Source organism: Podarcis tiliguerta (genome assembly GCF_965153285.1).
Source record: "Podarcis tiliguerta genome assembly, chromosome: 7".
Classification (NCBI taxonomy): Eukaryota; Metazoa; Chordata; class Lepidosauria; order Squamata; family Lacertidae; genus Podarcis; species Podarcis tiliguerta.
In genome coordinates this window covers 40591007-40607935 of record NC_139540.1, presented here as the reverse complement: position 1 = coordinate 40607935, position 16929 = coordinate 40591007, and the positions used below count along the sequence as shown (strand labels likewise).

General features: G+C 41.3%; 1 protein-coding gene across 3 annotated transcripts in view; it reads left to right on the top strand.

Annotated features, from left to right (window-relative positions):
• The window catches only part of ASXL3 (ASXL transcriptional regulator 3), a 103914-nt gene that overhangs the window by 41091 nt on the left and 45894 nt on the right, over nt 1–16929 (top strand). For all 3 annotated transcript variants that reach the window (XM_083451497.1, XM_083451498.1, XM_083451499.1), the window contains one exon: nt 16692–16800. In XM_083451497.1, coding sequence (XP_083307623.1) covers nt 16692–16800 — 109 coding nt within the window. The remainder of the gene's footprint in view (nt 1–16691; nt 16801–16929) is intronic.

Below are 16929 nucleotides of genomic sequence, written 5' to 3'. Positions count from 1 at the left end.
TTTACTATGCTGTCCGCAAAAACCCTTGTGGGTATGATTTTTGTTTTTATGAATTTCCATTTTTGTCTTATTATTAATAAGGGTAGTCTCAGCGAACGGAAGGCTAAAATAACTTTGTAAGGGCCATTTGATTGAGTTAGCGGGAGTAAGGCATGAAGATCAATATGAACTATGCTTATTCTCAAGATTTTACTTAGGGCAATTTTAGCTCCTTCCAAGCTTGACCAGTCCCAAATCTCAGACCTTATCGTTAGGCACACCTTCTTAGGTTGCAATGTTAGATTTTGCTTACACATGAGATCGTTTAGTTTGTATTTTCTCATCCCCTTTGCCCCAGAGTTTGGTGGGGCTATCACTGGAGGTCCCCTCTGGTAGTTATTTTTGAAGGCAATTTTGGCGTCCATATCCATCACTTTTTCCGTTAGCTTGGAAATTGAGCACGTCAGAAAGTCTATCTTTTTAAATATGCAGTCCAGTGTCCTAATGACTAGTTGTAAATGGGAGGACTCATTTCCCAGCTGGTTCTCCTTATCCTGGATCTTTTCCCCATCCACATCGGGCCCACCCTTGTTGGGAGTGCTCGTTAAGTTACAATTGTGTAAGGTGGTATTTTGGGACTTGGGAATGTTATTAGCTACATCCAAGTCACTTAGTGGAAGAAATCTATTGTATGTGGTAACTGCTGCTTGAAAATTTGGCTGATCTCTTCTTCCTTTAGCTTGTAGCTTGGGGCTAGGGAGAAGCAGTAATTCCTCTGCTTCTCTGAGGCGTTTCCTCTTGCCCATAGCCACAGTAGATATGAGCTAAATAATGTGAGTAATACAGGAAAGAAGAAGGGGACTTCCTACCACAGTCAATGATTTAGCTGTACAGCTGAGTATTTAACTACAGGGATTTCTCCGCAGTTCGTTGAAGAGTGCTTTGTGAATTTCCAGGCTTTGTTTTGTTTAATTTAAACTTCCGTCTCCTCTCTCTTCACCCCTCTCTGCCAAAAGACTTCTTCACCTCTCAGAGTGTAATTCCAGCAACCCGAAGCCTCACAGCCTCACAGCTTTCCACTCTCGCTGTTAGGATGACGAAGTGCAGCTGGAGAAGACGTCTCAAGAGGGAGGCTGGGTCCTCAAGCCCGTCGGGTTCAACTGCCCGCCCAGGCCTATGATCTCCTCTGGTCCTCCCCTGACCTGGCTCCAAAACTTCGGCTTGGCTCTTTCCCTTCCCCGAGTATTAAAACTCCGCTCAGGCCCTGTCTCCAGGCTACAGCTACCGCAGAGGTGATCCAGTGCCCAGGAGTAATTTTAACCAACGCTTGCCTTCTAGTCTTCCTGCTCCGGCGGTCAAGATTGATGGCGTCGTTTATTATTCCTTATCTGCGAAGCGCTGACTCATCTGGCCGGTGGGGGAATTCAATGGGTGGGTTGCAGAATACCCACATAGGGCTGGAAGAGTTTTCAAACACACTTGTTTCGCGTCCTCTCCGCTTTTCCTCCTTTTCCAGTCTCTTTTCCCCCCCAATACCGGAGTAGCTCTCAGTCACTCTCCTCTTGTTTCCCGTCGGCAGAGATGGAGGCAGCAGCGGTAAAGTTGGGGCTCTTTTTTCTCTCTTTCTTTCCCTTCTTCTTCCCCCCCTCCACTCCCTCTCTGCGTTAGCGGCAGCAGTCCTGGGGGTCGTGGAGGGGCCAGAAAGAGCCGTTTACTCTGGCTGGCTCCAGGAGCTTTCTACTGCTGCAGCCGCCATGTTGCCTCGCCGGAAGCTCATATTAATCATGACCAGTAAAATCATATTAAACATGACCAGTAACTGCCAGTACTGTATGGGGAAAACAGATGTTGAAAAGCAGTGAGGCGAGAGACCAGACCAGTCCCATAATGGTGGTATGCATCCCTGCTCTTACAGTGTTGTGGGACTACATGAACTCGTGCTAGGCCCATGCAGAGGTGAGAACAGCCAGGTACACTTGCCCCAGGCATTGGAGGACTAAGTTGGCTGGGGGGTGCTGTCAGGGGGCCTGCTGGATTTATGCTGTCATGCTAAGAATGCCCCATGATTTCCAGCCGACCAGGGACTTAATGGACGATATGCCCATGCTTGTCTGTATGTACTGCAAGGCTTTGATAGTAAAATCTGGACCTGCGTTATTGTATACTAGTGTGCAGAGTTTGATCAGATTAGGTGGTGGTGCTGCAGTGCTGCATCTCATGAACAAAACTCTCTCCAGGCCTCAGGCAAGCTTGGCATGGGCCTGTCTGATGCAGTAGGATCTTCTCATGTTCTTATGTTCTTTTAATTTCTTTTTGAAAAACACAAATCAAGAATCCCAGAGCAGTTAACTTTCAACAATATTATGTATAAGATGGAAAGGCCTTGCTTTTATTTTAATGTGCTTTTCAAATCTACAAACATATAGAGAAGTGGTGTAGTACAAAAACAAAAGAAACTCCAGTTGTGGACTAATAAAATTTTGGGAATATTTGCAATGCTGCCCCAGCAGATTTCTTTTCTCCTCTTGACCAGATTTCAGGACAAGGAGTTCTAGACCTAATTTAATCATGGCCAATGATTTTGATAGGTCTACTCTGAGTAACACTAGCATTGAATACCACCCTAAGTAAATGTTTGGGACACACACACACAAACACACATATGAATGACACTTCATTGTGAAGATGTGACCTTAAAAGTAGCCTAGTAATATAATAGATAGAATTTTAAAAGATACTAAAACCCTACCAAATCCTAACATTTAATGCAGTGAATGGAAATGTAGATAAACACTGGGTTGGATCTTGACTTCATTACCATTGAGATAGTTCCAAAGCAATGGGAGGGGGTGTTGTTGTGAGGTGCAGGATGGGGGGCAAGATATGAAATGGGAGGCAGTTCCAAATGTCAGGGGTCCCCACACAAAATGTTCCTAAATTGAATAGCAAAGGTCACCAGTCTTTTTTAGCCAGTGGGCACATGGGTACCAGTCACCAAATAAAACAAAATGGCTGCAGAACAGAAAGAGAGATGGGAGCACAAAATGGTGCAGGCATCCCCCGCCCTGCATTAGTGCTCCCAGCAAATGGTAAATAAGGCAGCTACACCAGCCACTGCCACAATCAGAAAGAGAAGCTCTTTGCATCTCTCCTTGGTTCATAATAGAAAGCAGGGTGGGTGACCAATTGTGGAATCCAGTGAAATGTGGACATATTTCAGAGGGTTGTGTACCATGTAGGAGAGGCTAAGCCAGTGGAAACAGGAACTGAGCAGGGAGAGCAAACAGCGAGAAGAAATAGTGCATTGTAGATTTTTGAGATGATATTTACAGAAGTTTTATGGGCAGCGTAAGAGCCAGTGGGGGACACACTGTTGTCTGCAGGTGCCACATTGGTGACCCCTGTTATATGAAATGGTCCTCCTTTTGAAATGCTGTCCTGCAGAGCACGGTGATCAGTTGGGTATATAAGAGGTGAGACAATCTTTTAAGCAAGGGCATTGCATCTCGTTTCACCGCTTGAGGTGAAATGGGAACTACCGTCCTGCCCAGCCACTGCCACCACTGCACTCCCTTTGCCTCCTTTGGAGAAGCGGTGCTAGCATTAGCCCTGTTTTCCTTCCTGTGAGATCTCACTGATTTCCAGCAAGCTCTCACCGAAATCTCATGATATCTCACGAGATCTTGCTGGAAAATGGCGCCAGTGCCAGTGCCGCTTTTCCACTGGCACCATTTCTCCACCGCCCCGCTTCTCCTGTGGTAGAGGTGGCAGGGCAGATGGGCCTTCTCAAGGGCTTCTGCCACCTAAGGCGGTGCCTTCACCCTGCCTTTTGTTTGGGCTGGGCCTGCTTTTAGGTATTATAACAATATTTATTTATATTTATAATTAAATATTTATATTTATTAATTAAAATAAACTTCAAATTGATCTTCTTAATCTGTAGATCAATCAACAGTAAAACTGATTAGTGTGGATAAACTGCAATATTTTATATATATAAACATGATCCCCCAAAATTTTTAAAGAAAATTAAGAACTAAAAGGAACAGAATTTAGCTCATTTTTAAGGTTTTAAGAGGTTGAAAGCCTTCCTTTACAGAATTAACTTTAAAAATGGATGCAGAACTGCTCAGCAAAATGATATTGATATGGATCATATGCACTTCCAACTTTCAGCGTAAATGAGACACTTTAAATGCTTGTTATATTTAAAGCTTGCTACTGGGGATATTCATATTACTCCCTGAATTTTACAGCTGGTTTTCTTTCTTGCTGTGAGATCAAATTGCTTTAGCTTCTCTTTGCTTATTCTGGAGCGGGAAAGCATTGCTGTAACTTGCTGAGAACAATTTTCCTTAATTCTGTGCAGGATATTATTGGAAGCAAGTAATTTTTAGATGAACTGTGTAGAAATCTCCATCTTGCATGTACAGCGAACAGTTTGACATACCTGTTGCATTATTTTAGTTTGAACTTTTAATTTTAAAAAGTACTTGGGGAAAAAAGGGGTTAGTCCAATAGGCAAAAATTAAAACATCATTCCTTGCTGGATGATACAAGTCATTGATTCTACACTCATAGCTGCTTCAAACTTCATGTGCCTTAGAAACAATAATTCACTATATAGTTTATTATGCTTACTGTATTGGAGTGAGTGTTTGAGCGTTGGATGGAGAAGATATTATTAAGGTCATTGCATTAAGTTTAAAAGACACTGTAATATATCTGCTGCTGATAAGTCAAACAAAACTTGTTGAACTGGAATATGAATTAGATATCATACTTTCATATACATGCATACTATTCATCTGAGTTGAACTTCAGGGGCCTTGTTCATATAGCTATCCAAAAATATATGTTCCTGTATTATCATGTCATAACCTTGTAACAACATGAGTCTTTAAGATGCTACAGTAAATCAAATCTTTCTCATTGTGCTGAAACATAGCTATTGGTGTTAATGTATTGTTATATTTTACTCCTTGGGGATGCTACTCCTGTTTCCTTTGCTCGCCCACACCACCCATCCAGCCCTCTTGCCAAAATTACTTCCCTCCCTTAGAGTTCACCCAAAGCCTCTTATTATTATCCTCCTCCTCCTTCCCTTACCCATGGGGAAGTGTAAAGGAGAAGGGCAGGGAGGAGCCAGCCTGGGGATCTGGCTCCTGGAGACAGGAGCCCCAGGGCTGGCAGCCTGAGAAGCCAGTGGAGGTGATGGGGCAGGCAGCTGCAGCCTGTTATGGCTTTCCCTCTGGGACTCACCTGGGCTGCCCATCCACCACGTCTTGTCACTCTGTAGTTTCCAGTGCCACCTGTCTGTGGTCAAGCAAAGTGCAGCGTGACAGCATTCTTGCATTTTTATGTGTGTAGAACAACAAAGGTTCTGCCTTGTAAATGGATCATTAAGGTGATAGTCAACTAACTCCTGCTCAGGTGAGTCCCATTTAAGTTACTTAAGCCCAGTGATTTCAACTCTGGAGTATGATGAACACTGGATACCCAGGGCTGCAGTCCTGGCAGCTTCATTTAACTCAATGAGACCGTGTGATGAGTAGCCACTGTATAGAGTTGCATTGTTCAGCTTTGCAGATAATAAGAAATATTACTAGCTCAAAGTTCTTTTCCTGCCTATCTATGTATGTGTCTAAGGGAACCTAGCATGTTTTAAGGGGTTTTTTGGGGAGGGGGTGTTGCTTAAAATATCTTTCTGTAGTATTACAAGTTTGGGTTCATCTCAGGAAGTATTTGTGCTGCCTGAATATTTTTAGTTTCATGTAAAGAATGGCCAGCTGCTTTCGGTGTGAACTAATGAACGAGCTCACAAGTCAGTGAAGCACCCAGTGACATGAGCATAGCTGAATAGGGTGTGGCAAGGTGTGTAGATTAAATTGGAAAGCATTGCGGATTATATGCCTGGGTAAACAGAAAATTTGGCTAAAAACACTGAATCAACCCTCCTGAAATGAATCCAAGGTTTTCTGATCTTTGAAAGCCCCAAGACGTTTACATGGTGTTTAAAAAATGAAACAGTAGGGGCGCAGCCACAAGTCTCTCAACATAGCAACATAGGGATGTGCCCTGTACAAAGGCTGACCACTGGTCTATCTAGTTGACCATTACCGCTGTGCTGACTGGCAAGCAGATCTCCAGAACTTCAAACAGGGGTCTTTGCCAGGCATTCCTAGAGATGTTAGGAATTAAACCTGGACCTTTTGCATACAGAGCACGTCCTGCGCCACTGAGTCCTTCCCCATAGACTCCAAATACTCCAGACAAAAGAAACGCTTTATATTTCTCAAAGAGAGAGATTTTCCTGGGGGTTGGGGGAGGTTGAGGAAAAAGAAAGAAATTTTGTAAACCTAAGGTAGAACTGAACAGCTGTTTTCTCATGGGCTGCAAAGCTGAGCAGTGTAGCAAAAGGGGGTGGGGAATCGGCTTGATTTCATCTCCCGCATTTGGGCTTTCAAAACGTTTGGTTTTGAAATCGGTAGAGTAACCTTCTAGATCAAAATGCTGTTTCACCAGGTAAAGCACTTATCTTAACTAATAGGATTCAGAATGATGAAAGGTTGAGGAAATTTATCTTGGCATGTTTTCTTCTGATGTTAGGAAAATGTTAAATGCCTTATCTGATTTTAATCCGTACAGTACAGCATACTAATAACAGGCTAGGCTGTGCAAGCAGAGTGACTTCATTACAGGCAGATTCAATATATCAACACTTAAAAGGGAAAAAAAGCCAATGTACAATATATCCCTTCTAGGTATATTTCTCTAAGGTACTTTCTCCATCATTATATGAGGGGCTACATACAGCTGAAATGACAGGAAGGAACAGCTGATCTTGCTTCTCACCATGCCATCAGCTGGTTCCGTTACAATATAGAAGAGATTCAGAGAGCAGTCTCAGCTTTGTCAGGGGACCAGGAGATTAGAGCTGAGATTGGAAGATGAGGGCAAAATGTGTCTGTGGGCCTGTGGCAAAGATCAAGAGGAGGCAGAAGTGATTACTATAAAGACAACGCAGGAAGCATCCCTAGTTTTGGTGACTATCTTCAGTTTATTTTTCTGCAGTTGGTGAGCATTGAATTTTTTTGGGAGACAGAGACCTGATTTGTATGTAATGCTAAACCAAACCATGGCTTTGTGTGGCTGGGCAAAGATATGGGTTCCTAGAGAGAAGATCACAGCTGTTTGCCTTCATCTTACACAAGGATCCAGGCTCATGGTTTATCTTGCTCCAAACAAAGGTTTGCTCTATGGCTTACCTCCCATGGTTTGTCTGGGGGAGGTGCCTGGGTTAGGACACAATGCTAAGCCAAACCATGGCTTGACTCACAGCAGTGTGGAAGCAACAGGACTGGAGGAGGAGCAAAGCAGCCATGATCTTATTTCCAAAAACCTGCATGTTTGCATGGTCACACAAAGCATGGTTTTGGCTTTGTGTTGTGTATGAAGTGGGCTAGAATTTGTGCTGTGGGGCTGACCCTGCCATACAGGAGGATGAGTCAACCTGATTTAGGCAGCACCATGAGGAGGGAGAGGTGAAGTGGTGTCTGAATGGCACAGTGAGGCTTTCTAGACATCATTTGGCAAGGCATTTGGGCTCTGCTTTAGGTAGCAAAATGTCTTGCTGGGTTGGCAATGTTGGTGGGGCTTCCCTTAGCTCAGCCTAATGTTTTCTGAGAAAAAGGAAAGAAGAGATAAAATAAGGGTGCATTTGCAGATGGGTACATGTTGCACAATCTTTTTGTGGTTTTATGTAAAAGATTAAATGCTCCCTATTACAGTTTACTCTACTGGTGTTTATTATGAAAAGTTGCTGATACAGACAAGTGCTGTTACCCATTTTCCACAGCTCTGCTGCTGCTGCTTTTTTAACCGGTAATGTGAACAAAAGCATTTCACAAAAATACCTCTGGTACAGTGGGATTGCAGTGCAGTAACTTTTGGTATTCTAAACGTTCTGTGCAGAAACTACCGTATTTTTCGCCCTATAGGACGCACTTTTCCCCCTCCAAAAATGAAGGGGAAATGTGTGTGCGTCCTATGGGGCGAATGCAGGCTTCGCGCACCTCTCCGCAAGCAGCGGGAGCCCAGCGCTGAAGCCTGCGCGCGCTGAGCTCAGCACGTCCAGGCTTCGCGGACCCCCGCGCCTGGGGGGAAAATAATTTTCCCCCTTTATTTCCCCCCCAAAAAACTAGGTGCGCCTTATGGGACAGTGCGAAAAATAGGGCAAAAATTACGGAAGTTATGCAATTAAAAATGGAGGCTTTGAAATGATAGTAGCCAGGATGATTTTTAAGCATTGCTTAGGAAAGTAATTTCTAATTTTGCTTATTATTAAAAAGCAAGAAAAGATGCTTGGAAGCTACTTCAGCAGGACAAACAGTGCCTTTTACTGTTTTGCTAGCAAAGCGTTAGCCTTTGGGGACTTTTCAACTTTATCGTTCTATAAAACCTCATTTAATTTTCAAATGGCCACTGTAAAGCATTCTTTACTGTTTTTTTTCATGCTATGTATAATAGCAACACTTTTGACTGCCAAGAGTTTATGTTGTCAAAGGGTTCTCTGTGCTCATCTCAACAATAGTCATTTATTTTCCCTTGTTCTGTTTTTACCTTCTGGCAAAAAAAGGGCTGCCATATCTTTTATAGTGCTGTTTCTGGAAACTATGCCAAACGCAAATAGCATTTTGTGGAAATTATCACTTGGATCTTCCCAAAGCAGAGAATGAGAGAGGTGAATAGAATGGATGTTTTAAATATTTTAAAAATGGGCATTTCTCCAAAACCACATTTTTACTTATTTATTTCTAAAGCATATACTCTGCCTCCCAGCGTAAGTTAGCAGGGCTGGAGTTTGATCCTTCAAATTTCAGTGGCGATTTGTACGAGGCCAAAATTCAGTGCTGCTGTGCCTCTCACTTTCTGTTCTGCTCCCTTCACTATGTCATGGTTGCAAAGCCATGTGGTGCCCTCTAGGCTCGGCGCTCAGTGCTGCAGAACTGGTTGTGCTGCCCTAAATCCACCTTGATAAATTAGCATTATGTAAATTAGCTTACAACTGACCGTGTACTTGCTAATAATTAAATCCAGATCATTAAAGAGCATTGTTAGTGCAGTTTTCACAGTAGAGATTGCACTGGTTCAGTTCAGATGATTTGGAGGACCCATCAAAACAAACAATAGTTTGCTGCAGTGGTGGCTGGTAACATTTTGGTTTGGTAGGCTGCAATTTTTCACTTTGCTGTTTTCATCGCAAGAGCAGTTATTTAGGAAAGTGTGCCATTACACATGTTACAGAGTGCCATTGTCTCCTCCTTTCTACCCCCCCCCAATGAATTATTTTCTGCACTTCTATGGACAGGTAAAGAGTTTTCATGAAAGAGGGCCCAAGTATGATTTTCAGACAAGATTGATTCCATACCTCTTGTTTAGAAATTAAGCTGCACCATATGACATAAGTTTTTTGAATCCATCTGTTGCCCAAAAAACCAAAGACACAAAACTTTTAAAAAGATGAAAACTTGCTTCCACTTGCATAGTTTTCTTCTCTCCCAAAAGCAATTTAACTATTCATTATTCAAAATACTTCTTTTTTTAAAAAAATATTCCACCTCATCCAAAAAAGATTGTTTAATTTGAGCCATGGCACATCAGAGCACATCAAAACATATTTGAAATGCATGGCTCAGTGAAGTTAATGATCTCTGCCCATGTGGAGAGTTAATATCCTCCAGGTGTGGATAAGGATGTGGAGTCACATTCAGATAGGCATAGAGCCCAAACATTTCATTGTGGAACTTCCCTGAGAAACTCACAAAAGAGCAAGGTAGAAATAATTGTGACATCATTTCCCAACATTCAAGATATATTACCCACCAGAGGTAATAGCTCTCTGAAAAGCTAGTCATGGGTTCAACCAAAAATTCCAGCTTGACTCCAAAAAAGGTAACCAACTAATCCCAGGCTGAAACTGAGGCAAGGGACAAGGGCTGCCTGTGCAAAGCTCCAAATAAGCCGTGGGAGGCAGGCAGCCTGACCTTAAATAACGAAGCGCTGCCACCCACCTAATGGACCAAAAGGCTCCATGTAACAGGGGGTGCTAATGTGTTCCCTGTCAAGCGGCCATTCCGACTTTAGAAGGGCCTTTGGTCTAGTCCAGCAGGTCTCTTCATATGCCCTTGGCAAAATTCACCACCCCCTTCTGCCCTGATCGTGAGGCAGCAGGAGTTTCAATAGTAGCACATCGGCCATGGCAGTCCCCCCAACTCCACTTACGATCGCTCTGTAGATAGAGGTTATTGTTGTATGGAGGTGCTGTATAGCCACAAATGCGAAAGCACTATTATTCAGAAAGCCAATTGGAATTATGCCTTGCTAGGGATTTTCAAAAAAACCAGGTAGCTTATCCAGTCCCTGCTTTGTTTAAATATCATTTACTGTGATGATTTTTGACCCATACAAACTGTAAATAACCACACATATTTTTAAAAAATAATAATAAGGAATCCAAACACTGTATGGAGTACAGTGTCTTCCTGCTTACAACTATCTTACAGAATATTTGCTATGGTGTGAACTACCCCCTCCTTCAGTTGTGAGCATAGATCAGCCCCGAAAGATTTCTAGTGGCTGGCAGAACCATCCCAGACGACCCCTTTCTTTTACATTTTAATCGCAATTGTAATACTAAAGTTAGCGTGTTTATGTGTATATTTAGCAAAGTACACAATCAGCACACATTTTTGTGTCTACAGATGTGCACACAGCCTTTCCTCCTGCTGCTATACATAGTCCTTCCTGACCAACTTGTAAAACTGTAATTCTCAGGAATTTTTAGGATTACAAAAATATTTTAGTTTCAATAGATTTTAACATTAATTTTATTTTAAAAGAACTTGAAAGCCCTTCTTTTTGCATCGTATGTAACTTGATGCCTTTGTTAGATAAGCATTCAGTGATTTTGTCAACCACGAGCTGTTCTTAGAGAACAATCCTATGCATATTTACTTGGGAGTGAGTCCCACTGTGTTCTTTGTGTCATTAGCATGTGTTTAGGATTGTCCTCTAAGCCCTGTAAGTGATCTCTTGTGTACAGAGAGCTGTGGAGCATTATTTGTATTGCACAGGACAGTGCCATTTCTGGAAAGCTGTATATTCAGTGCAGTTGTAGAAGACTTTAATCTGCTGATAATTTTTAAAACAAGGTGTTGGGTACACCGCTAAGCGCCCATTAGGATAAAGAAGGATGCTGTCATTAAAAGTACTACTGCACCTTTGAACAAAATTCTGTCCTGATTTCCTTACAGTGTTTTTCATCGTGGAACCCATATAAATAAGTTCTGTTTGTACTGATTTCCTTTCCTTCAGTTCTTTTATATTTTCTTTTTTAAAAAAATTCAGTGTAACTGAATTCAGGAAGCCTGGTTCCCGCCCTGCTCTGTTTTGATTACCTTAATCAGCTCCTGCTGCACAGCCCAGCAGAGGGAGCTCAAAGGCACCAGATGCTAAAGGCTTTTTTTCCCTGCAAGGGAGCATGAACAAAAGCTTGAAACGGATAGTGCATTTATTTGTAGGAACCCGGCATGCAGACCATCTAAAAGGAAGAGAGTTCAGAATTAAAATAGGTTTTGAGAAATACATGATTGCAGCAGATAAGTTGACGACTTATTTAGAATTAGGAAGGAATTCTGAAATATTGTCTAACTAGATTTTTGTTTTTTGTTTTGTTTTCTTCCATGTTTTGCATCTGGTGGGGTTCTGGCAACTGTTCTTCATTATAGAAAGTAAGTTTGTATTAATAGCTTCTTGGATGCATTTTTGTTTTAATTTTTGTGTGTGTGAACAACACATTTACACAGTTCTGGTAGAAGTCCTTAAAATATATTTGTGGGTCACCTGGCATTGGATAATGGATTTGATAAATGCAGTGAAGTGTGCTAAACAGTATTTTTCTGCAGAACTATGCAGTAGAAATATATAGGCGCTGTGTGTGTGTGTGTGTGTGTGTGTGTGTGCTGGGGGAGGGGGAAATTTGCCAAATATAGGCTGAGACATTGCTCATGGAATATGCCGTCATCTTATTCGAGCTGATCCCCCACTCCCTCAGCAGCTTCCACAGCACATCCCACATTCTTCAGGATAGTCATCCACACTCCAGAGAGGATATTTGAGGAGTATAGTGGCTGCATTGAAAAGAGGGGGTGGTGATATTTTCTTATATGGATTACATTCTTTCCTTATTTGTTTACATAATTCATATACCATGCTTTCACATATATTTCTTTTCCCAGGGAAGTTAACATAGGAGTAAGAAACAAAATGTAGTAGTGGTGGTGATAGTAGTAATTAATAGTAATACTACTACTAATACAGTGGTAACCTTGGGTTACACACGCTTCAGGTTACATACACTTCAGGTTACAGACTCCGCTAACCCAGAAATAATACCTCGGGTTAAGAACTTTGCTTCAGGATGAGAACAGAAATCGTGCGGCGGGAGTCCCCATTAGCTAAAGTGGTGCTTCAGGTTAAGAACAGTTTAGGTTAAGAACAGACCTCCAGAATGAATTAAGTTCTTAACCCCAGGTACCACTGTACAGTCATGCTTTGTAAGTCGAACATAATCCGTTCCGGAAGTCCATTTGACTTCCAAAACATTCGGAAACCAAACACGGCTTCTCATTGGTTGCAGGAAGCTCCTGCAGCCAATCAGAAGCCACGAATGCTGCGCCGGACGTTCGGCTTCTGAAAATTCTTTGAAAACCGAAACACTCCTGGTTTTCGATCGTTCGGGAGCCGAAACGTTCGGGTTCCAAGTGTTCGGCAACCAAAGTATGACTGTACAAAGCTTACAACTAACATGGCAAATTAAAAACAATAAACTTAAAACAGCAACAGCCAATTTTAAATAGGTGATGAAATCAGACTGCTCTTAAAGAATGCTCACAGGAGCTGATTCTAAAACCTGGGGAAACAGAAATGTTTTGCCTGGCATCTAAATGATACTATCAAGCTCTCTAGGTAGATCTCCTTGGGGAGGTCAATCCAAAGACCAGGAGCACCACAGGAAATGCTCTCTCCAGCTCTCAGCTTTGGCAGCCTTAATCAACAGCTGCTCATGAAAACAAGCACTTGGTTCACCCCTTTGGTTTTTAGGTAGTGTTGTTTGCCATGGCAGAGCATCATCAACTCTTTGAATTTGTGTTGCTCTTTACACTCTTAGATTTTGCTTTGCACATGCTCTGAAAGCTTTGTAATAGTTCCTACTAGAGCTCTTCCTTCTGATGGTAATAAAACATCTGCTTTTTTTGCAAGATATCATTTATATGGAGAAGAAAATGCATAGTTCTTAAGTCATCATATCAAGTTAACGATTGTGAAAGATTGCAGACTTGTTTTCTGTTCATAATTTTATATAAATTTCTAATTTTTGATAGATGAGCATATTGGTACCGATGAGACATATATTACTATGTCCATTCACTTTGCTTTGTTTCGTCTGACCAGAAAAATATATCTTTTAACTATTAATCTAGTAAGGGTGGTAATGCAGTCCAGACATCTTCTTGCAGCTGCTGTTCCAAATTGCTTATTAAACTCAAGTTGGGGTTTGTTTAATGATCTCAGTGGAAAAATGGGAAAGCAGTGCTAAAGCAATAGAAGATGAAGCAGGGAAATGGGTTCATATACTGTCCAAAGAGATTATGGCAACATGGAGCTTCTGGAAAGAGCAGGGATGAGGAACCTGTGGCCCATGACTATGACTTTCACCATCCCCAAACATGGATGATGGTGGCTGTGGATTATGGAGTTCAGTAACAAATTCTTCACCCTTGGGATAAAGGTAAAAGGGACCCCTGACCATTAGGTCCAGTCGTGGCCGACTCTGGGGTTGCGGCGCTCATCTCGCTTTATTGGCCTAGGGAGCTGGCGTACAGCTTCCGTGTCACGTAGCCAGCATGACAAGCCGCTTCTGGTGAACCAGAGCAGCGCACAGAAACTCAGTTTACCTTCCCACCAGAGTGGTACCTATTTATCTACTTGCACTTTGAGGTGCTTTCGAACTGCTAGGTTGGCAGGAGCAGGGACCGAGCAATGGGAGCTCACCCCGTCATGGAGATTCAAACCGCCGACCTGATCTGCAAGCCCTAGGCTCTGTGGCTCTGTGGACGCCACCCGCGTCTAAACATGGATGATGGTGGATGTGGATTATGGAGTTCAGTAACAAATTCTTCACCCTTGGGATAGATCTACATGAAAAGCCAAAATAACGAACCTTTCTGGATCAGAGCAAAGGCCCATCTAGTCAATCATTCTGTTCTCACAATGAAGGATGGGAAGCAACACAGCACTTTATCCCAGTATTCTCCCCAGCAAGTGGTATTTGCAGGCATATTGTCTCTGATTCTGGAGCCATCATGACTAGTAGCCTTTGACAGCCTTCCCCTTCATGAAGGAAAAATGCAATCTTCAATGCTGTTGAGACAATCAAAACTATATATTTCATTCAATTTCACTTGTACTATGACAGCATTTGATTCATTTCCAAGAATCTGACTTCATGACTACCAGCTCCCTTTGAGATTATATATGTATGAGAGAGGGAACAGAGAGCAGGAGAGAGTATATATAGGGCTGCTAAATACTAGATGTAATTGCATGTCAGATACTCACTCCATGAAGAACATTCTGAAGGAAGTCATGTGTTATTCTGAGTTTTGCTACCCTTAAACAATGAACATGTTACTGCATCTTTCTTATGGATTCTACATTAATAATCTGATTTGATAACTAGTGTTATTTGAGTTCATAGATATTATTCAAGGGTTATTTGAGGTCAGATATGTTCTTCAAGTGTTTTTCCCCTTGAAAAGCCAAATTTATTTGTTACAAATGAATTTTAAAGATGTTTCACATAATATCTTGCATGAGGAGTTCAGTGGTCTATAATGGAAATTGCATATGCTTGCCAAAAGAAATATATGTTCCACTGAGTTGCACACCGTGAATGCTGTGAATCAATAAATCATCATAAATGCAAGGAATGTTGAACTTAGACTGGGGAGACCTAGGCTCTAATACCCACTTACCTTGAAACTCGTTGGGTAACCTTGGACCAGTCTCCATCTCTCAGGCTAACCGTCTCCCAGAATGGTTGCAAAGATGGAATCAGATAATAGTCTGTGTATGCCAAGCTAAGATTTTTGAAGGAAATGCAAGGTACAAATATGATAACTAAAAAGCTGGGGATCACAGAAATTGCTTTGTAGTGATTCCTGATAAAATTATCTGTCTTAACACTCGCTCATGCATGTTTGAATAAACAGTATTTTATTTATTCATGTGTTTATTAAAAAGACTTATATCCTGCCTTTTGGATTGAAAAGGACGTACAAAGCAGCTCAGAAACCAAAATACCTATTAAAAACACATTATGCAAAACAACCAACCATTAGCTAATTTTATTAAATTAAGCAGCAGTAATTCTATTTTAACTCAATAGAAGAAGCAGTGTGTACAAGCCCGTTGAACAATATTGTCTAACAGCAATATTGAGTTCTGATTAACACTTTATCAGTACACAACAATGATTCAAAATGACAAAAAGACTTGTAATTGACATGTCTGTTTATTGAATGAAACTATTACCTTGATTTAACTGCATTCATTATATATTGGTATTTGCATTATTTAATTAGAACTTACATGAAGAAAAACAGTTGAAATCCTATGTTTAATTAAATGTGAATGACTACAGTCATAATGGATAGAAATGGAGTGCTGCAAATTAATTGTTCTCTTTCCACAAATATTTTCCCCAAATTATCTACATATTGGGGAGGCGAGTAGTTTTCCTGAAGAGTATACAGGGCGTTATGCTTCCTTATATATTCTTGTCCAGATTTCATGACTGGAAATCTTTTGACTTCTCCTGCACTTACAAATGTCCTTAAGATTTATTTGTGTCTTATACTATGTGATCATAGAAACATAGAATCATAGAACTGTAGAGCTTTGTCAGACTGGCCTGTCTCTTGAGCAGCAATTGATCCTCAACACTTAATCTGGAAGTAAATTCCCTTGAAATCAAAGGAACCTTATTGCCAGCAAGTGTACTTAGGAAAGTTGCCCATCACATAAAAAGCTTCAGATTACTGTAATGTTGTCTAAATCATACAAGACATGCATGTTTGCATTGGCTGTGTTAAGGAAATGCTGTTCATACTTGTTCATAGCTCACACTTGCAATGCTAAATGTGTTCTTCCTGGGGTATTTGCTATTCTTTTGTTGCTTTTCCATCCTATGGGATGCAGCTGCCCTTGAACTTGGTTCTGTTTTGATCATTCATGTGCAAAGCCACATTGTCTGTAACATTCTAAAAATGAGGCTTCATGGTGTTATTTGCAAAGTAATTTCACATAAATATTTGGACTGTAGTTCTTTTTAAATGTAGAGCTGTTTACTGCGTGAAAATAGCATAATTATAATTTGCAGACTTTTTGCCTGAAGCTGAAGGGACAGATGCATATGATTAAGTTTCAACTGGCCTGTTATTGTAATGTAGATGTTTTCAGGGTTGGGAGGGTTTTTTAAAGTTTTTTTAAGGGAAGCATGGGTTTAGAAAAAAATAAAAAGAGGGAAGAGTGTTACATGAAACAGTCCATTGCAGCCTGCTTTATTTTTTCCCATTCTTGTTTTTCAGTGGCACTTCTCCATTAGCTTGTCTGAATGCAATGCTTCATACTAACACTCGTGTAGGTGATGGGACATTCTTCAAAATTCCTGGCAAGGCAGGACTCTACGCACTCAAAGTAAGTTGCATTTTTAGCCCAAAGCCATGAAGACCATTTTATGTAAATCTTAGTGAAATGCAAAAGTAAACCAGTTGAATTTAGGAAGGCTGTATGAAGAAAAGATCTGAAAGTTCTTTCTAGCTCTGT